The sequence below is a fragment of the Anabas testudineus genome, chromosome 17 (assembly GCF_900324465.2).
Source record: "Anabas testudineus chromosome 17, fAnaTes1.2, whole genome shotgun sequence".
Classification (NCBI taxonomy): domain Eukaryota; kingdom Metazoa; phylum Chordata; class Actinopteri; order Anabantiformes; family Anabantidae; genus Anabas; species Anabas testudineus.
Window position 1 is genome coordinate 21,765,776 of NC_046626.1, and position 21,674 is coordinate 21,787,449.

Sequence of the window (21,674 nt, forward strand, 5' to 3'; positions counted from 1 at the left end):
TCCACAGGAGAGGGGCTTGATAGCTAAAGGCTCTGCCTCCCATTCTACATTTGGAAACTGTACAAATGTAGAACGTCATTTTAAACATTTGTTAAAATAGGTTTGGAGTGTAAATGATGACACATAATATAGGTAATAATTTACATTAGTTGTTAATAATTAACCAGAATAACTTTATTCACAGTTCCTCATATGCATTTTTATACATGATGTGTTCAACTTACTGTGTCATATTAATTTGTGTAAAGAACAGTATCATCAGCATAGAGCTTTATAGCCACACTATAAATATAATTGATTTCAATTAATTAACTAATTAATATAAATCAAAAATACAAAGAAACAATGTTTTACATTTTATTTTGAATGTTGTACTGAAAGAATCTGGAAAACTTGTCACACTTTACATCATGTGCAACATTAAAATATAAACAGCAAAAGGAAAAATACATAAACATTAAACACGTCCAAATTAACTTGCATAAACAGTTTATGGTAGTAGATAGAAAATCCTTTATTTACACTTAGTAACAATCAATATTCTGTATTATGTGTATTTATCATGTTGAGAAAGTATCTGACCTGTTCATTAAAACATTTGACTCATATTTCTGAAAACGGATCAAAGTGATCGATGAGATGAAGTGATGAGATGTGATGGTGAGAAAAGTGCAGCAGAAAACAGTCAGTCATCATGTGAGTAGTTGCTGGATGCTCCGTTATGTGTGAGGATCCTCAGCAGAGAGAGTCCACAGCAGTACACCAGACTCTTCACTATCAGCACTGTGTAGAGCAGACAGAGCAGCTTCACCTGGTACTGAGACTGGAGAGGATCCAGGGGAACCACTGCAACACAAAAGGATTCAAACAGAAAGCAGTCAGTGCTCTGCTCTCTCTGCAGCACAACATTGGAGCTGTCCATGCTGAGAGGCAGCAGGTGATCTTACAGTCAGCTTGCTGCAGAGCTGCCAGGTCTGCTGGCTCTCTCTCTGGAGGACAGGAGGCTGCTGGAGCTGGAAGCTCTGAAACACAAAAGGAGTCACATGTTTGGAGTAGCAGGGACAAATGGCAGTGCTCTGCTGCTCTGCTCTCTTTGACAGCGTCTCCACATGAAGCTGAATCCCTGCTGAACACAGTCACCAAACCTTCATCACCTTGTTGTGTTTGGGCCTCCACTGTCCCCCCTTCATGCTTCACCTCACAGCGGTATTTATATGTGCTGTTCTGTGGCTGATGGAGCAGCAAGATGGAGGCGCTGCGTCCCGACTCTCGGAGCTCCAGCTGCTCTCCCTCAGTAGGGCTCGACTCGTCCCATGAGCCGTCCTCCTTCTTCTTCTTCTGGATTTTCCAGGAGAACTGGACCAGAGGAGGAAACATGTCTGAGGCCACACACAGCAGGGAGCTCTTCCCCTCCAGGTGGTCTCTGGATGCTGCTGGGTACACGCTCACCACGGGCTTCAGCACCTGCTCACCTGAAGCTTGAAGCAGCAACAAGCAGCACAGACACACATTCACACAGTCAACAGCAGCTTCCAGCACTGCAGCAAATTCAGTGGGATCCTGGAAACCACCTGGACTCTGATCCAGTAGAACTTTCTTCTATCTCCACTAGATATATTCTAGTAAACTAGTCCTCAACACAAAGTTCACTACACAGACTGGATCAGTTTTACTGATGTTAGCAAAGATCCTGTTACTGACACAGGGTCGACAAACCGTGCTCGGTAAACGACACTGGTAGAGTGCAGACCAGGAAAATGTGGCAACGAAACAACAACAGCTGTTTAAAAATTGAAATTGATTTGAGAATTAATTTGTTCATTTAAACAGAAATATAATTTTAAGGTAACACAGTTAATATCACAAGACAACTCAAAAATAGTAATAAATAAAATTTGCATGATTGTTCTTAAGTAATTTTAAATATATTTCAGTTTGTTAATATTATTTGTAATTATTTGTGTAACCAACATAAAGTAATATACTCAAACCCTAATTTTATATATATATATATATATATATATTTATATATATATATTCTAATATTAACTAATTCTATGTTAAAATGCACTTTAGTACATGTATTAAAACACTTGTTTCATTTTCTATAAAATACTTCAACATAAACCCAATGTATTAAATACAGTCTATTGTAACCTTATAATAATTTATAATTTCTTAAACACTTTATAATGTGTGTATACTTTGTTATAAAACATTTAGCCAAAAATCTTCTCTCTTTTTAAATGTTTTGTTTTGTAGATTTCTGTCCAACTCTGATTTAACATATTTTACATGTTCATACAGGATATATTAGCTGCACTGAAAATACATTCTACATTCTAATGTTATTTCTATTTATCGTGCACTCAGAGCTGAAACTTTCAGATCCTAGAGTTTCTGCAGTATGTGTAATACTACATACTGGATACTACTAATGTTTTCTTCAAGGTATTTGAATCAGTTTTACTGATTATGTAAAACACATTTATCCACTGATCACAAATACTTGATCTGACATTAGAAGAGTTTCTGGAAATGTTCTGTCCAGGAAAATAATGTTAAGAAATATTGAACATTTCAGAATCTGAGTGAAAGTGAAGAATCCTGCTCATCACTAAAATTCACTTTGTCTCTAAACTGAGTCCAAAAAGTGAAGAGAGCAGGAAAATCCTCCACAATCATTGATGTGGAATTGGACTGATTTCAGGAGAGAGAAGAGAGAAAAGAAAAACAGTGTGATGATTGAGGAGAATCCAGAACCCAGTTCCAACACAGACTTTTTGGACTCTTCTAAACTCTTTGAGCTCCTGCACAAATCAAGAATTCCTTGTGGTGCAGTGAGATTTCAGCATGTTTTCACATGTTGTTGAACTTTTTCATTGAAGAACGGCTGCAGAAGGAACTCTGTACTAATGAGGAAAAACTAACATGGAAAGTCTGAAGCAGCACAAACGGACTTTAAACACATTTTACACTTGTTCAATAAAACGACTGAAGACAAAGAAAGTTGATTCTTACCTGTTACATACAGTTTAGTTCCTGAACCAAAGATCCAGTCTCACAGTGACAGAGAGTGATACAAAAACCTGTTCTGCTGTTGAATGTGTCAGCTGAGGTGAACGAGTGCAGATGATGAACCAGGATCAGATTTCAGCTCCATGAGGTTTTTCTCTAATGTTCAGATCCTGTTTCAAAGACACTAACACTAACAACATTACCTTGTGTGTCAACTGTGTTACGTTTCATGTTGGATTGTAAATTCTTTAACTGTCATAACTTTCACAATTTATTATTCTGTTACTCAATTAGCAACAACATGCGTTTTGCACTAGTCTTTCTCAAGTTAGATATTTTTCAGGATGAAATAAGCTAATAACTCATTTAAATTAAATGAAACAACTGTATTAGCAGAACACTCGATGGCATTGATGCAAGAAATTGTGCTTTACCTAAAATTACCATTAGCATGGTATCTGGAAGTTGAGTCTTGTCAACTGGACTTTCTTCTTATTAGATCAAGACATTTCATTTTTAATCAAGTAGCTTCTTCAGTCTCAAGATAATTTGTTAGAGACACAAATGTATTCTCGCAGGTTTAGTTTAGTTTGGGTTTAGTGAATAGGTTCATTGGGTGAAACAATGGAAGGGGAAGGCTGTGAAATATGTTATAATAAAACCTCTGGTAACCCCTACAACCCCCTAAAGTGGCTCGTTAAGTGTTTCCAACCTAGTGCAGATATGATCTGGTCCTCATCTTTCTGGGAATGGATGAAGGGGCAGCATGATTAATAGACAGATTTTGTCTTATGCCTCCACTTCTGTTAAGTGAGGGGGTGTTGATTTCCACAAGCTGCTGGCCGCCCACCCTGAGCCTGGTTCTGTTGGAGTTCTCTACCTCTAAAGCAGGGGTGTCAAACTCATTTTAGTTCTGGGGCCACATACAGCATAATTTGATGTCAAGTGGGCCGGACCATTAAAATCGAAGCATAGCTCATCATAGCTATAAATAACAATACATTCATGTTTTCCCCTTTGTTTTAGTGGAAAGAAGTACAATTACATTGGGATATTTTTTATTTAATGAACTATCCTATTACAAAACATGTAAAGAAGAAAATCTGATTTCTCAAAAAAGACCTACACTTTGCTTCAGTTCATCATTTACATGTGTGCTTTACAACTGATCACAGTGATTGTACAAAAGGCACAAAACACAAAAGTCACAGGTATTTAGATCTGAATAATATGGTAGCTTATTGCACTTTAGGATTTAATCAACTTATAAAGACAGGAATATTTTTACTAAATGTGTGTAATAATTCAGCAGAGGTTATCAGGGAAACAGGTAGGAAGGTGCTAGGTGTGTCATCTGGAAAGAGGAAAGAAGGTAAAGACACTTGGTGGTGGAATGAGGAAGTACAGGAATGCATCCAGAGGAAGAGGTTGGCTAGAAGGAAGTGGGATGTAGAAAGGACTGAGGAAAGTAGACAGGAGTACAAGGAAGCGCAGCGTAGAGTGAAGAGGGAGGTGGCAAAGGCCAAACAGAAAGTTTACGATGAGCTGTATGACAGGTTAGACACAAAGGAAGGAGAGAAGGACTTGTACAGGCTAGCCAGACAGAGAGACAGAGATGGGAAGGATGTGCAACAGGTAAGGGTGATTAAGGACAGAGATGGAAAGGTACTAACAACCCAGGAGAGTGTGCAGAAAAGATGGAAGGAGTATTTTGAGGATCTGATGAACGAGGAAAATGACAGGGAAAGAAGGGAGGAAGATGTGGATGTTGTGGAGCAGGAAATAGTGTTACGATTCCTCCCTTTGCCCGTCTGTGGGTTTGGTTTTTGTTTCTTGCTCGCCTGCCACGCCATATATGGATTTCCTCCACTCTCCACTCACCAGACTAATAACTCATTCATTTCACCTGTGCATCCCTCTGTTTTATAAGCACCCCTCAGTTCTCTGGATTTGCTGGTTTGTTGCACACTATTCATGGATTTGTCAGTTTGACACTCAGCCATTTTGGATCACGCCGGACTACACTTAAGTTTGTTGGACTTTCATTTCGTCTGGGAGTTTATGTTTTTGTGAGTTTGTAGTTGCCTGCCTTTTCGTTGTTATTTTGTCCTATTAGCTTTGTGTGTTTTGTTCCCGTTTAGCCTGCCTTCCGCAGATTTTTGTTTGCTACTTTGTATTTCTTATTCGTGAGTTTGTTTGTGTTCTGTTAGCGTTTGTGTCATGTCTGTGATAGTTTGTTAGTTTCTAGTTCGTGTCTTTGCCTGTGTTACCACAGTGTTTCTAGTTGTCACTTTGTATGTTTGTCTAGGGTTTTGTTTGTACTTAACCACCGTGCTTTTGGGTCTCTTTTAGTTGATACTTACTGATTAGTTTGTGTTAGTTCCCTGTGTCCCCTGTCCTTTTTAAAAAAATATCCTTTAGTTTGTACCTGTTTGGCTCCTGTCAGTCTTGGTTTGTAACAGAACAAACCAGCCAATATTGCGACCATGCAATCGCCACGTTCCGCCACTGGTCGCTTCTCACTTCCTTCCAGTCCTAGTTTTGTGCGCTGTGCGACCCTGGCAGATATTCTGGAGGAGGAGTATTTGGACCTGTGTTGCAGTGCTGAGTATTTGGTTGGTTGGCTGCACTCTTGAGTTGACCCAGAGTGCTTTGAGGCACTGTACAGGGCAGCAATCAAGACCTTTATGAAGAAGGTATACCTGATGATGTATCCGGAATTTCAGTGTCTTAAAGACGCTGTGATGGTTGCTCTGAGTTCCTTCAAGCAAAGGTTTTGTTTGAATGCCCTACCTAGCCAGCCCTATTTGCTCTCCTCCACCAGTACTCCCCGGTCCCCGGCTCTTGTTGCTCGTGCTGCGATTTTTGTTGGTCCTGCAGCCGATGCTGCTCCTGTTAGTCGTGCAGCCGAAGCTGCTTTAGTTAGTCGTGCAGCCGATGCTGGTTTTGTTTGCCCTGCAGCTGATGCTGCTTCTGTTAGCGCAGCAGCCGATGCCGTTTTTGTTAGCCCAGCAGCCGATGCCGTTTTTGTTAGTCCCGCAGCCAAGGCTGCTTTGGTCCCTGATCCTGCTTCCCCTGCTGCTGCCGCAGTCGCCACTGTCACTGCTCTTCTTTTGGCTCCTGTTCCTGTCACGGATCCGGCCCCGGTTTCAGTCTGGTCGGCGAGGTCGTCGCTTCCACCTCTCAAGTCACCAGGCGGCCCGATGCCGAGGTCGTCGCTTCCACCTCTCAAGTCACCAGGCGGCCCGATGCCGAGGTCGTCGCTTCCACCTCTCAAGTCATCAGGCGGCCTGATGCTGAGGTCGTCGCTGCCACATCGCCAGTCTTCGTTCGAACTTTGTTTGTCACTCCAGAATATGTGGTGGGATGACAATGAAGACGCCATCACCCTGCTCTTGTCTTCTTGGGAGCCGCCTGAGAACTGTAGTCCTGTGCTGGCCCCTCCGCTCCAGCTGGCTCCAAGTTTGTCGCCGTCGGGCATTCTGCCCAGGCCTCTCCAGCCTTGTTTGTCGCCGCCTGGCAGTACACCGGGCAGTCCGCCTGGGAGTACCCAGCCGGCTCGTTGCTCCCAAGTTCTTCAGTCGCCATCGGGCAGTCCGCCTTTGGGTCTCCTGCCTGGCTGGTCATCTCCTGGCCATCTGCCTGGGGGTCTTCGGCTAGCTCTCCTGCCGGCTCTCCAGTCCCCGGTTGTCCAGCCGGCTCACTGGTCTAAGGCTCTGCCTTCTGGTTCGTCGCCAGACTGAGATGGTTTGGACATGTGCAGAGGAGGGATAGTGAATATATTGATAGAAGGATGTTGGAGATGGAGCTGCCAGGCAGGAGACCCACAGGCGGACTGCGGACGGCGACTGGAGAACTTGGGAGCGGCGAGCCGGCTGAGGACTCCCAGGCTGTCTGTTATAATAGAGGACATGAGGTTGGCTGGCGTGAGGGTAGAAGATGCCGTGATAGAGTTAGGTGGAAAAGGATGATTCGCTGTGTCAACCCCTGATGGGAAAAGCTGAAAGAGAAGAAGAAGTCAGTGTGAAGAAGCTCATTGACATAATGCATTCTCAAACCCTACTGTTGTCTAAACCATATGCTATGTTTCAATTTTCAATTTATCACGTGCCTTTCCTTAACTAAAACCTGTCTTAACCTTGAAATTACTCTTCCAGTAAGGACCAGAGAAAATGTCGTGACTTTGTAAAAACGCCTGAGTATGTAGAATAATATATTTTACATAGCTTTATAGAAACACCAAGAAAAGAACCAATCTGACTGGTTGACTGCCACCAGTTTTATACTGCAGCCAGACCAGGTGAGCTGAATCTCACTGATGACCCAACTCCACCCACCAGACTTCTGCCAAGAGAAAGGTCTGTAAAGCCAAAGGGTCATCACAAGTCCAGAGGATAAAGATTCCTGCTGGTCCTCACAGTGATAGTCAGACAAACACACAGTTTGTTACTGTGGTGGCTTCAAATGGGACCTGAACAATGGGAACTTTGTGTGTGTGGACTGCTGCAAATGAAGCAACAGTGTGTTTAAAGAAGTTGGAAGAAAACAGCAGCTGCTTGATTTGACAGAAGGACAAGAAGAAAAGGAGAAGTTAGTCCAGATTCCTGATCAGTCGCCTCTCTTGGATTTGAATCCACACATTTCAAATCACTAAGAGTTCAAATGTTTGTGAGTGTGAAGCTCCAGACATGAGTCCCAGTTGTTACTGAGCTTTATTTGAGCTGCAGCAACATGAACAACATGTGGACTGAAGATACAGTCCAGGACACCAGGACTTGGACAGATTTTGTCCTTCAGGCTCTGAACTTCAGCTCATTCAGTTTGGAATCAAAGAAAGATTCAACATTAAAGTCTCAGTTTCATTTGAGCAGGTTTATATCAGTGGACAAAGAACCAGAGTGTCCTGGTAGCTGAACGGTCAGAGTCTCTGCAGCAGAACTGGAACGTCCACGGATGGACTGTGAGAGTTTTACTGAACATTTATAAGAAGAAAAGAAATTTTCTTTAAACTTTAACTTAACTTAAAATGTGTTTAAATCCAAAAAAGATCAATTTATTAATTGTTTGTTTTTTAAAGAAACAAATATTAATTTTAATTCTGTGATTCAGGTGAACTATGTGAACCTGTGCTGTAGTTTCCTGCTCTCTTCCTGTTACAAACACTGTTTGACATCTGTTCATCTGTTGGTTTTTGTTCAGGCTGCAGGAATCATTTCTCACTGTGGGAACCTGACGTCACACAGGAGCAGTAGTAGGAGGCTGAATGATCGAGTTTAACTTTCTCTATCTTCAACTCGCAGCCGTTTTCTTTATTTACAGCTGTGAAATCATCTTTCTGAGGATGATTGTAAGCTTTATATATTTTACCATCACTCCTAGCAATCAGCAAAATTAATCTTCTGGTACCAGTAAACATAAGAACTACTACACTGTCCAGTTCCTTCACAGCTGAATGAGACAGTTTGTCCAACTCTCCTGGTCAATGTCAGATCATCCTGAACCAGCTGTGCTGCCATGGAAACCAGTGCTGCAGAGAAACCGAACCATAGATGAAGGTTAGTGTGACAGTGTTGGTTAAAGGTGGACTTTGTTGGCTCCTGATTGGCTGGAAACACTCACCTGAACACAGACAGCACAGAGCAGCAGCTGGGAGGAAAAGCATTTTGTGCAGTGGTGTTTCCTCTGGTGAACCTGGGGAGAAGTGGAGCTCTGATGCAGCTGAGGCCAAACAAGGACGAGCTGTGAGATCAGACGAGGGCCACGTGGTTTCTAACGGCTCCTCAGACCTCCCATCAGCCCCTGCTGCTGCTGTCTGACTGAGTCTTTAGCTCCAGTGGATCGTACTGTGGTGCTGTCATTAAAGTCAGAAACCACAGCTAACAGTGTGGAGGCTGCAGAGAACAAACCCACACGCTGCATCTGCTGCAGGAAACAAAGTGTTGATTCACTGTCAACAGTTTTTCTGAGTCCTAATAACAACTGACAACAGATTCCTGTCTTCCTGTCACACTCATCAACTCCCCTCCATCTCTGGAGTTGGTCTGTTCATGACCTTTTTTCCAGTGAAGCCTCCACACACACAGTGAAACACACAGTGGACTGATTATAGTACGAACACTGGAACAAAAACTACAGCAGTCGCTGGACTTGGACTTTTTCTTTACTGCTGATGTAGACGAGCTCAAACATCCACAGAAAGACACGTTGGAATTTGTCCACTTGACTTTTTAAAGCTAACTTTTCATCTCAGATTCAAACTGAATATGAGACACATTAGTTCATATCAAATATTTAGTAGCTTCTAACTAATGTTTGATATTTAACTTCATTCACACATGAAATCACCTGATAACTGGATTTGAACATGTTTCTATTCATGTGTAGAAAACAGAGTCATCAACAGAGTTGTAAATGTTGGTTAATGTACAAATGAAATAATCAGCATCAACAACATGGACGCTTGTGAAAACACTCCAACCTACTTTACTGTTTAATACTGAAAGAAAACTGCAGATGTCACTGTTTGATTCCTTTTGGTTCCAACTGATGGAGAAAATCTCCACATGAAGTTTTCATTTGTCCACTTGCTTCTTTTCTAAAGTCTGTTCAACTGGACACTTCAGATGTGTTTTAAATGGAGGGTTTGAGTGGATCTGATGATAGAAATGTACCTTAAAGTTTGAAGTGATTCAAATCCCAGTACAGCTTCATTTACTCTGACAGATTTAAACCGTTTGCTGTTCTATTCAAGAGTTTTACATCCAGATGGTCGTTAATGCACAAGTTTGATGATCATCACATATAAATCTGGTCCTTGTAGAAACACAGACACCTACTGAACTGTTTAAAGGAGCTCAATTGTTCCATCTCCAGTTCATTTCTGGAGCTTTCTACTTATTTTGGAGCCTTTCTATACAGATGTAAGCACATTTCAAATTATATTAGAGAGAGTTACAACCAGAATGTTCAACAAGTGTCGACTGATTATATGAACCTTTATGTAATTACTTGTAAAAAAACAGCAAATTAAATCAATAAACAGGAACATTATGTTGTTTTAGTTTCATTTTATTTAGAACGTCGCACTGAAAGAATCTGGAAATCGTGTCAAACTTTGTATAAAGTAAAGAAATAAAAATAAAAAACAGTAGAAATCAGTAAATATTCTTTAACATTCAAATATTTATTAGACAGCTGCTTATTCAGCAAAATATTCTCTAACTGTAAAAGTCCAACTTAAAAGAAGAAGAGTTAAAATAAGATGAAAAAGTGCAGCAGAAAACAGTCAGTCATCATGTGAGTAGTTGCTGGATGCTCCGTTGTCTGTGAGGATCCTCAGCAGAGAGAGTCCACAGCAGTACACCAGACTCTTCACTATCAGCACTGTGTAGAGCAGACAGAGCAGCTTCACCTGGTACTGAGACGGGACAAAAACGTCTCTTGGATTTTCTGGTGGAAAAGTAGAAATCTCTGAAACAGAAAACGAGACAGTGTAATGAGACATACACCTCTGCTCCCATTGACAGCGTCTCCACATGAAGCTGAATCCCTGCTGAACACAGTCACCAAACCTTCATCACCTTGTTGTGTTTGGGCCTCCACTGTCCCCCCTTCATGCTTCACCTCACAGCGGTATTTATATGTGCTGTTCTGTGGCTGATGGAGCAGCAAGATGGAGGCGCTGCGTCCCGACTCTCGGAGCTCCAGCTGCTCTCCCTCAACAGACAGCAGCTCTTCCAGACGCCTATTCTCCTTTCGTCTTTTCCAGGAGAACTGGACCAGAGGAGGAAACATGTCTGAGGCCACACACAGCAGGGAGCTCTTCCCCTCCAGGTGGTCTCTGGATGCTGCTGGGTACACGCTCACCACGGGCTTCAGCACCTGCTCACCTGAAGCTTGAAGCAGCAACAAGCAGCACAGACACACATTCACACAGTCAACAGCAGCTTCCAGCACTGCAGCAAATTCAGTGGGATCCTGGAAACCACCTGGACTCGGATCCAGTAGAACTTTCTTCTATCTCCACTAGATATATTCTAGTAAACTAGTCCTCAACACAAAGTTCACTACACAGACTGGATCAGTTTTACTGATGTTAGCAAAGATCCTGTTACTGACACAGGGTCGACAAACCGTGCTCGGTAAACGACACTGGTAGAGTGCAGACCAGGAAAATGTGGCAACCAAACCACAACAGCTGTTTAAAAATTGATTGATTTGAGAATTAATTTGTGACTTTTATTTGAACAGAAACATAATTTTAAGAGAGCACAGTTAATATCAAAATACAACTAAAAATATGAATAAATAATAATAATAATAATAAAATTATTTGTCCTCATAATTTAAAATATATTTCACATTGTTGTAAATATTATTTGTAATTATTTATGTAACCAACATAAAGTAATGTACATTAAACCTAATTTAATATATTATTGTTTTCACCATATAGTTTTAATATTTTCATGTTGTAATCTAATATGAACTATATTTATATGAAAGATGTATTTTAGTATATGTATTTATACATTATTTTATTTTGGGTATAAATAATTCATAATTTATTAAACTTTACTAAACCAAAAATCTTCTCCACTATTAATAAACTCTGATTTAACATATTTTACATGTTCATACAGGATATATTAGCTGCACTGAAAATACATTCTACATTCTAATGTTGTTTCTATTTATCGTGCACTCAGAGCTGAAACTTTCAGATCCTAGAGTTTCTGCAGTATGTGTAATACTACATACTGGATACTACTAATGTTTTCTTCAAGGTATTTGAATCAGTTTTACTGATTATGTAAAACACATTTATCCACTGATCACAAATACTTGATCTGACATTAGAAGAGTTTCCAGGAAAATAATGTTAAGAAATATTGAACATTTCAGAATCCGAGTGAAAGTGAAGAATCCTGCTCATCACTAAAATTCACTTTGTCTCTAAACTGAGTCCAAAAAGTGAAGAGAGCAGGAAAATCCTCCACAATCATTGATGTGGAATTGGACTGATTTCAGGAGAGAGAAGAGAGAAAAGAAAAACAGTGTGATGATTGAGGAGAATCCAGAACCCAGTTCCAACACAGACTTTTTGGACTCTTCTAAACTCTTTGAGCTCCTGCACACATCAAGAATTCCTTGTGGTGCAGTGAGATTTCAACATGTTTTCACATGTTGTTGAACTTTTTCATTGAAGAACGGCTGCAGAAGGAACTCTGTACTAATGAGGAAAAACTAACATGGAAAGTCTGAAGCAGCACAAACGGACTTTAAACACATTTTACACTTGTTCAATAAAACCACTGAAGACAAAGAAAGTTGATTCTTACCTGTTACATACAGTTTAGTTCCTGAACCAAAGATCCAGTCTCACAGTGACAGAGAGTGATACAAAAACCTGTCTGCTGTTGAATGTGTCAGCTGAGGTGAACGAGTGCAGATGATGAACCAGGATCAGATTTCAGCTCCATGAGGTTTTTCTCTAATGTTCAGATCAACACCACTGTTTTTGTTTTTCTTTATTGTTCAGTTAATTATTGGATGGATTCTCAGTTAAACTGGTTCATTCATGTTCCCCTCAGGATGAACAGTAGATCTTTGTTGATCCTACTTTTTATTTTGCATCATAAATATGCTGATCAATTAAAACTTGTTCTATAAACAAACAAATAAATAAATGTTTGTTCTTACCTGTTACATAAAGTTTAGTTCCAGATCCAAAGATCCTGTAGCGATATCCTCCCACAGTGACAGAGAGTGATACAAAAACCTGTTCTGCTGTTGAATGTGTCAGCTGAGGTGAACGAGTGCAGATGATGAACCAGGATCAGATTTCAGCTCCATGAGGTTTTTCTCTAATGTTCAGATCAACACGACTGTTTTTGTTTTTCTTTATTGTTCAGTTAATTATTGGATGGATTGTCAGTTAAACTGGTACATTCATGTTCCCCTCAGGATGAACCGTATAACTTTGTTGATTTTCTGACATTTCATTTGGCTGTTTTATAATCTCTTATTTCAAAAACATCACTAATAACATTTCCCTCTGTGTGTCGTTTGATCTACTTTGTTTTGTAAATTCAAGTTTTAACTGTCAAAACTTTCAGTAATTATAATTCTATTACTTATTTAGCAACAATATGCATTTTGAAATAGTTTTTCTCTTTTTAGACTTTTTGCAGGATTAAATAAGCTAAATAGTTTACTTAAAATATTAAAATACAGCTGGAAGAATTTAACAATTGTATTACTCAAAGAATTTGATTCATTAATATCAGTAGTGTGCTTTGCCTGACATTAACAGCATGGTATCTGGAATTTGAGTCATGGCATCTAGATTCCCTTCTTATTAGGTCAAAACATTTCATTACTCATCAAGTAAAATGGTAAATGTTCTGCACTTATATAGCGCGCTACCTAACTGATAGAATCACTTGACATTGCATCTTATTCACCCATTCACACACATAAGAACATACACACTGATGGAAGAGCTGCTATATTCAGTTCAGTTCAATTCAGTTTTATTTGTATAGCGCCAATTTACAACAGAAGTTATCTCAAGGCACTTTACAGTGTAAGATTTAAGACCTTACAGAGAATAATTATACAAAAAATAATGGAAAAAAACCAACAATCCCATTTGAGCAAACTTTAGGTAACAGTGGAGCAACAAGCAGCAAGAACATTGGACAGGTCAACTGGATTCTGGAGATGTACAGCTCCAGGCCGAGGATACCTGCAGAAAAGTACAGAGAGAGGGAGACAGAGAGGAGGAAACACAACTACAGGAGAGAGAAGACACAAAGTTAATGACATGAAATGGTGGCATTTGCATTGATACAGGAGAAAGGAGAGAGGAGAGGAGCTCAGTTTATCAGTAGAGGTCCCCCAGCAGACTAAGCATATCTCAGAGATGGTTCAGAGTCACCTGATCCATCTCTAATTATAAGCTTTATAAAAAAGGAAAGTTTTAAGTCTAGTCTTAAATGTAGAGAGGGTGTCTGCCTCCCGAACCTGAACTGGGAGCTGGTTCCACTGGTTCCAGCTGGTTTCTTACAGTATAACTTGAGGCCAGAACTAAGTCATCAAGGGTGAGAACGTGATTAGACATAGTGTCTCTGAGATTTTTAGGCCCAAACAGTATAACCTCGGTCTTGTCTGGATTTAGGAGAAGGAAACTGGAGGACTTCCAGGTCTTTATGTCTTTTAAGCAGCTTGAAGTTTGACTAATTGATTAGTTTCTCCTGGTTTCATAGATAAATATAGCTGGGTATCATCTGCATAACAATGGAAATTTATAGAGTGTTTCCTAATAATATTGCCTAAAGGGGACATATATAAAGTGAAAAGAATCGGTCCAAGCACAGATCCCTGTGGAACTCCATAGCTGACTTTGCTGTGCATGGAAGACTCATCATTAATGTGTACAAACTGAAATCTATCTGATAGATACGATTTAAACCACTCTAGTGCTGTTCCTTTGATCCCAATGACATGTTCCAGTCTGTGTAATAAAATGTTGTGATCTATAGTGTCGAATGCAGCACTAAGATCTAACATGACGAGTATAGAGAGTAGACCATTGTCTGATGCTAGTAGAAGATCATTAGTGACCTTTACCAGTGCTGTTTCTGTACTATGATGTACTCTAAATCCTGACTGGAAATCTTCATACAAGTTATTGCTACGCAGGTGGTCGTACAATTGCTTAGAAACTATCTTTTCAAGGATTTTAGAGATAAAGGGCAGATTGGATATTGGTCTATAATTCGCTAAGACCCCTGAGTCCAGAGTAGGCTTTTTGAGTAGTGGCTTGACTACAGCAACCTTAAAAGCCTGTGGTACGTAGCCTATTTTTAAAGACAGATTGATCTGATCTAATATGGACGTGCTGATCAAAGGTAAGACATCTTTTAGGAGTCTAGTCAGGATGGGATCTAAGAGACATGTTGACGGTTTAGAGGAATTAATTACTGAAATTAATTCAGAATGATCTACAGGGAGGAAGCAGTCTAAGTACGAGCGTGGATCTAGAGTTGTTGTACAATCCATGCTATATGCAGGGAGGATCTGATCAATTTTTTCTCTAATAGTTATGATTTTATTTGTAAAGAAATTCATGAAGTCATTGCTGCTGAGAGTTGAGGGAATACTAGGCTCAACAGAGCTATGACTGTTTGTCAGCCGGGCTACAGCTATACAGCTCATCTGATTCATCTTGAGGTTCAGTATCTTGCCCAAGGACTCTTTGACATGTGGCAGCTGGGAATCAAACCACCGATCCTATGATTGGCAGACAACTGCTGTACCTATTGGTCCACAGCCACCCCAAAGTAGCTTCCTCAGTCTGAAGATTTGTCGGAGCCCACAAATTAATGTTTGCTTTCCCTCCACCCCTTGGCCTGAATGGGCTCATTAGGTGCCCAAGTCCTCTTATCACCTAAAATGGCTCGTTAAGTGTGTCCAACCTGGTGCAGGTGCGAACTGGTCCTCATCTTTCTGGGGATGGATGAAGGGGCAGCATGATTAATAGACAGGTTGTGTCTCTCTGTGAGACTAAAACACTGCTTTTCATTAATGGGATGTTTTGGGGTTTTTTTGTTTTTTGTTTTTTATTTATCATGAAGGGAGTTCTCAATGGTAGAAAAATCTTGGAAGCGCTTAGAAAATTATTTCATGAGAGATGTGATCACAGACACATATTTCCTCTTTTTATCAGAGAGATCGGCCTTTGGAAACGCATATCTGATTTCGGACAATGTGTGTGTGGAAATGCGCAACTCTCCCTCAAACAGACGAAGCCTTACACAGACTGCTTTTGTAGCCCCTAGTAGGCTGATGCCCTACCCTGGCTATCTAAAATCTACACTTCTGAACCTGGCTGAGTATCTAAGACTATCTCTTCTGTGTTTCCTACTGAGTTTGGGCACAGTGTGATTCAGTTCTGTCAGGTACCCAGATTTAAGGTTCTCTGTGTTCATTTATCACTGGGTTCGGTAAGGAGACTGGCAGTAGCAACTCTACAAAGAGAGTGAAAAGACCTCCATCCCACTAGAAATTCACACATACACACTTATAAATAGCAAAAGGAACGTATTTATAAGATGTAACAATCACTAACTAAAAATCAGATGTTCAGACAAAATGATCAGAAAATAATCAGCACAACATAAATAAACAATTCTTGTCAAGTCAACCAGATATTCAGTAATCAGTTCTTATTCTTTTCTTGAGTTCCTTGCTGAATGATTCCTTTTTTTACGGTCTCAGTTTCATTTGTTTCAATATTCAGCCATTATATCCAAGATATCAAATGGAAGAGAGTCTGCTTTAATCTGATTCCTACCACCGCCTTGGAGTGATGATGAGAAGACTTCAGCTCCACAACAGCAGAAGAATTGTTCCTCAAAAAAAAACAAAAAAAAAAACAGCCTGCACACAAGTGTGCAGAACAATTATCAAAGAGTCCAAAACCTTATTTCAGGCTCCAATAACGTTTAAATAAAATACAATACTACAACAAAACATACATACATACACATAAAACACAGATGTCACGTTTCATTTCTTAAACAAATTTACTCTAACCATTTCAACATCATATATATCAATTCGAACACATAAACATGTCACATGTCTTACCGGAGTTACCGAATTTGCTAAACACGTGGCCGTCGCTTAGCTGTAGGCCTCAATTAGCCAGCAGAACCTAGCAGCTAATTAGTTATTTAACAATTCAAACACTTCGTCTAACACAACAAATTATCATACCCTGACTGTTTTTTACTTTGGAATATATTCGAAAGAACAAAACACACACTAACTCTCCTACAATAAAGTTACATGAGCTAACCAGCTAGTTTGAAGCTAACTCACCAGGATAATCTGCTTAATTGATAGAAACGCCCGTCGGGATTTTTCCTCTCATCTCTTTCAATTCAGCTATCTTCTCTTTTCACTGGCAGCGCCAGCTCTATGGACTCTAGTGCAGCAAACATCATGTCAAGAATGTTCTACTTAACTTTTATGACTTCCAACAGTTTTTTACTTTTACTTAACTTAAGCGCACTGGTGAATGGTAGAGCAGGTTCCCATATTCAGCATTAACGTCAGTTAAGACAGTTTGAAATCCTCTGCAGTAGAGGGCTCGTACTCCAAATATGTTTTCACAACAGTGTTCATCACATCGCTTAACTTTATGGTCAGAGTGCACCACAGAGTGCTTCTTGGTGAATGATACAGTGAATTTTAACAGCCTCACCTCCGCCCTCCTGCACCTTGGCACACACCATAGAGGACATGCCTTTGTGCTCGCCTGTCATGTAACTGTAACTCTACACAACACACTCAGTAGTGTTGTCTTATATTGCTTCATTACTGCGACATTCTCATTACAAATCAAACACACACACTTCCCTTGACTTCCATAAAGAAGTTTCCATTTTCCCACCGTGTCTGAAATTTTCTACACTAACTTGCTATCTTGCGTTTCTTTGGTGTTGTCATTTTCAGTGCGCTGTGACAAAATTTTACTTTCCTTAATTTTTTTTTTTGTAGAGAAACTGCCTTTGTCAACACAGTAGCTCCACCTAAAGATAAAATCAAGAAATTAAATGCCTCCAGGTTCCATGTGTGGGCCAAATTATTTTTGGAATTTGCTGCGGGCCAATTAAAAATGGATGGAGTTGGCCCGCGGTCTGTAGCTTGGACACCCCTGCTGTAAAGGGAGTTTTTCTTTTCTCCTTTTGGGTTTTCTATATAATTCTGTTTACAGTTATATTTTATAAGGTCTTAAACATTAAACAGTGAGTGTCCTTTGTCCTTAAGATGAAGGTTCACAGCTGTTACTCCTCCTGTGTAGCGGCTGTTTGGTTTCTCCCATCACAGCGTCTTTGAGACACTGAAACTGCAGGTAGATGATGGCGTTATCCACCCCGGTGCCTGGTTGATATGCAAACTGCAGCAGGTCCAGTGTTGAGCTCACCTGGGTGCGGAGGTGGCTGAGGACGATCCTCTCCATAGCCTTCATCTGGTGGGAGGTTAATACGATGGGTCTGAAGTGGTTCAGTTCCTTAGGATGAGGTACTTTTGGAACTGGAACCAGGCAGGAAGTCTTCCAGAGAACTGGTACTCTCTCCAGGCTGAGGCTCGTGTTAAATATGGACAGGACCACCTCACAGAGCTGGTCTGCACACTCCCTGAGGAGCCTGGAGCTGATGTTATCTGGTCCTGTTGCTTTCATGGCCTTTGTCCTCCTTAACCCCCTCCTAACCTGGTTCAGAGTGAGGCAGAGGGGGGTGGGCGGTGGCTGGTCTGGAGCTATGAGTTGTTGGGGGGGTCCCTTTGTTGTGGTCAGAGGAAGGCCAGAGTGGACTGCTTGGTCCTGAGGTGTGAACAGCTGCAGCTGGGAGGAGACGCCTGGACTGGAAAGGTGTGGAGAGGGGGCCGTGTGGATGGAGACTGGGGGCTGGGCAGAATCAAATCTGTTAAAGAACAGGTTCAGTTCATTTGCCCAGGCTTGGTCACCTGTGACCTGGCGACCATTTCCAGCCTCACCATGGCCTGAGATGTGTTTTAGACCTCTCCACATATCACAGACGTTGTTCTGTTCCAGGCGATGCTCCAACTTCTTCCTGTAGCTGTCTTTGCATCTTCTGATTTTGTATTTTAAATCCCGCAGTTCCTCCTTGTCCCCCGAGAGAAAGGCCCACTTCTTCTAATTTAGTAGGGCCTTCAGCTCAGGACTGACCCCGGGCTTATTGTTGGAGAAACACAGCACTGTCTTTGTTGGCACGGTGTTTTCCACACAAAAATGTATGTAGTCCGTGATGCAGTGTGTGAGACAATGTCCTCCCCATGTGGACTGCAGAGAACGTCCCAGTCTGTGGTGTTAAAACAGTCCTTTAGTTACTCTGTTGCCTCCTCAGTCCAGATCTTCACCGTCTTAACCTGTGGTGTCTGCTGTTTCCCCATTGGAGTGTGGTGGAGCAGGGGAGAGATGAACCAGGTTGTGGTCAGAGCGTCCTAAAGGGGGGAGGGGGGCAGAAGTATATGCATTGTTGACATTTGCATATAGAAGGTCCCGAGTTTTATTGTCCCTTCTGTGGCAGTTTACATACTGGGTGAAGTTGGACAGGGTGGAGGAGAGGGGGGTGCAAGCATGGTTAAAGTCCCCAGAGATGAGAATCAGGGCCTGTGAGTGTTTTGTCTGTAGCTGGGACACGGTGCTGTGCATGCGCTCACTTGCGACACTACTACCTACCACTACCTTACTACCATACTACCTTTCACTCCAGTGGAAGGTAGTACGGTCGTACTCTGACTGCCACTTCAATGTCCCTGCTACAGTGTTGTTCTTCAACAGTGATGTGGTCTGGGTTACACCATCTGTCTGCCGCCTTTCTTTTTTCCGCTCTGCGCCACACTCCGGTCCGCCCGCACCAGCGTGAATCCGTTAACGAGGACCACGGAGTTTGGTGTGTCTTGGTTGAGCCAAGTCTCGGTGAAGTACAGGCAGGCTGCTCTCCCGGTACACGTGCAGCAGACACATTAGTGCCGTTAGCTCTTCCAGCTTGTTGGAGAGAGAGCAGACGTTTCCCATAATTACAGATGGTACATACATCTTGTACCTCCGTCTTTTCACCCGGCGTTTAACTCCAGCTCTGCAGCATCGTCGTTTTTTCCGTATCTTTGCAAGAATCTCTGGTTTTCAGCGTGGATGAAACTCGGCTCGGCTAAGAGCTAACAGCTTGTCTCGAGTATAAACAATGAAACTGCATCCTGAAGGATCCCCCGAGGCTCAGAAAGTAGTAAAAAGATCATAAAACAAAGTGCAAAAGTAGTGAGATTTGTGCCCTTTTTCGCAGGACTCCATATGAATTTAAATAAAAAACAAAAAACACAAATAAGGTGGAAGAAAACATAAAATAACACAAAGAAAAGAACACAAAAAGAGAAAGCTGCTGAGACTTGATGCCACACATGGCGCCATAGCAAGAGCTGGATTGGGATCAAACTGTGGTGGCTTCAAATGGGACCTGAACAATGGGAACTTTGTGTGTGTGGACTGCTGCAAATGAAGCAACAGTGTGTTTAAAGAAGTTGGAAGAAAACAGCAGCTGCTTGATTTGACAGCAGGACAAGAAGAAAAGGAGAAGTTAGTCCAGATTCCTGATCAGTCGGCCTCTCTTGGATTTGAATCCACACATTTCAAATCACTAAGAGTTCAAATGTTTGTGAGTGTGAAGCTCCAGACATGAGTCCCAGTTGTTACTGAGCTTTATTTGAGCTGCAGCAACATGAACAACATGTGGACTGAAGATACAGTCCAGGACACCAGGACTTGGACAGTTTTTGTCCTTCAGGCTCTGAACTTCAGCTCATTCAGTTTGGAATCAAAGAAAGATTCAACAGTAAAGTCTCAGTTTCATTTGAGCAGGTTTATATCAGTGGACAAAGAACCAGAGTGTCCTGGTAGCTGAACGGTCAGAGTCTCTGCAGCAGAACTGGAACGTCCACGGTCGGACTGGGAGAGTTTTACTGAACATTTAAAAGAAGAAAATAAGTTTTTTTAAACTTTAAGAACTTAACTTAAAATGTGTTTAAATCTAAAACAATTTATTAATTGTTTGTTTTTTATAGAAACAATTATTTATTTTGATTCATCGATGTAGGTGAACTGTGTGAACCTGTGCTGTAGTTTCCTGCTCTCTTCCTGTTACAAACACTGTTTGACATCTGTTCATCTGTTGGTTTTTGTTCAGGCTGCAGGAATCTTTTCTCACTGTGGGAACAGGAGCAGTAGTAGGAGGCTGAATGATCGAGTTGAACTTTCTTTAACTCCAACTGCCAGCCCTTTCCTTTATTCACAGATGTGAAATCATCTTTCTGAGGATGAGAACTATAACCTTTATCTATGTTACCATTTCTCTTATCAATATCAAGAATAACTCTGAATGTTTCTGTCTCTTTCTTCTGATACCAGTAAACATACTGATTGTAACACTGGTCCGTTCGTCCACAGCTGAATGAGACAGTTTGTCCAACTCTCCTGGTCAATGTCAGATCATCCTGAACCAGCTCTGCTGCCATTATAACCAGTGCTGCAGAGAAACCGAGCCATAGATGAAGGTTAGTGTGACAGTGTTGGTTAAAGGTGGACTTTGTTGGCTCCTGATTGGCTGGAAACACTCACCTGAACACAGACAGCACAGAGCAGCAGCTGGGAGGAAAAGCATTTTGTGCAGTGGTGTTTCCTCTGGTGAACCTGGGGAGAAGTGGAGCTCTGATGCAGCTGAGGCCAAACAAGGACGAGCTGTGAGATCAGACGAGGGCCACGTGGTTTCTAACGGCTCCTCCGACCTCCCATCAGCCCCTGCTGCTGCTGTCTGACTGAGTCTTTAGCTCCAGTGGATCGTACTGTGGTGCTGTCATTAAAGTCAGAAACCACAGCTAACAGTGTGGAGGCTGCAGAGAACAAACCCACACGCTGCATCTGCTGCAGGAAACAAAGTGTTGATTCACTGTCAACAGTTTTTCTGAGTCCTAATAACAACTGACAACAGATTCCTGTCTGCTCCACACTCATCAACTCCCCTCCATCTCTGGAGTTGGTCTGTTCGTGACCTTTTTTCCAGTGAAGC

The 21,674-nt window shown here is 41.4% G+C and overlaps 2 protein-coding genes across 3 annotated transcripts; both read right to left on the reverse strand.

Annotated features, from left to right (window-relative positions):
* Positions 1 to 344: 344 nt before the first annotated feature.
* LOC113171872 lies at positions 345 to 6,403 on the reverse strand. The gene is made up of 4 exons (XM_026374610.2): positions 6,152 to 6,403; positions 1,155 to 1,599; positions 948 to 1,022; positions 345 to 846 (listed from the first exon to the last, which is right to left on the reverse strand). Exons 1-4 carry the CDS (start codon positions 6,401 to 6,403, stop codon positions 686 to 688), a joined length of 933 nt encoding a protein of 310 aa, XP_026230395.1. The 3' UTR covers positions 345 to 685.
* A 1,849-nt stretch (positions 6,404 to 8,252) lies between these two features.
* Positions 8,253 to 21,471, reverse strand: LOC113172085 (immunoglobulin lambda-1 light chain-like). Of its 2 annotated transcripts, XM_026374906.2 has the most exons (5): positions 21,227 to 21,461; positions 20,817 to 21,134; positions 12,721 to 12,768; positions 10,599 to 10,907; positions 10,104 to 10,488 (listed from the first exon to the last, which is right to left on the reverse strand). In XM_026374906.2, exons 1-5 carry the CDS (start codon positions 21,267 to 21,269, stop codon positions 10,304 to 10,306), a joined length of 903 nt encoding a protein of 300 aa, XP_026230691.1. In that variant the 5' UTR covers positions 21,270 to 21,461; the 3' UTR covers positions 10,104 to 10,303. The 2 variants fall into 2 exon arrangements, with proteins under 2 accessions (XP_026230690.1, XP_026230691.1); XM_026374905.1 differs by lacking the exons at positions 10,104 to 10,488; positions 10,599 to 10,907; positions 12,721 to 12,768 and adding exons at positions 8,253 to 8,545; positions 8,638 to 8,817 and having other exon boundaries at positions 20,721 to 21,134; positions 21,227 to 21,471.
* Between the last annotated feature and the right edge of the window lie 203 nt (positions 21,472 to 21,674).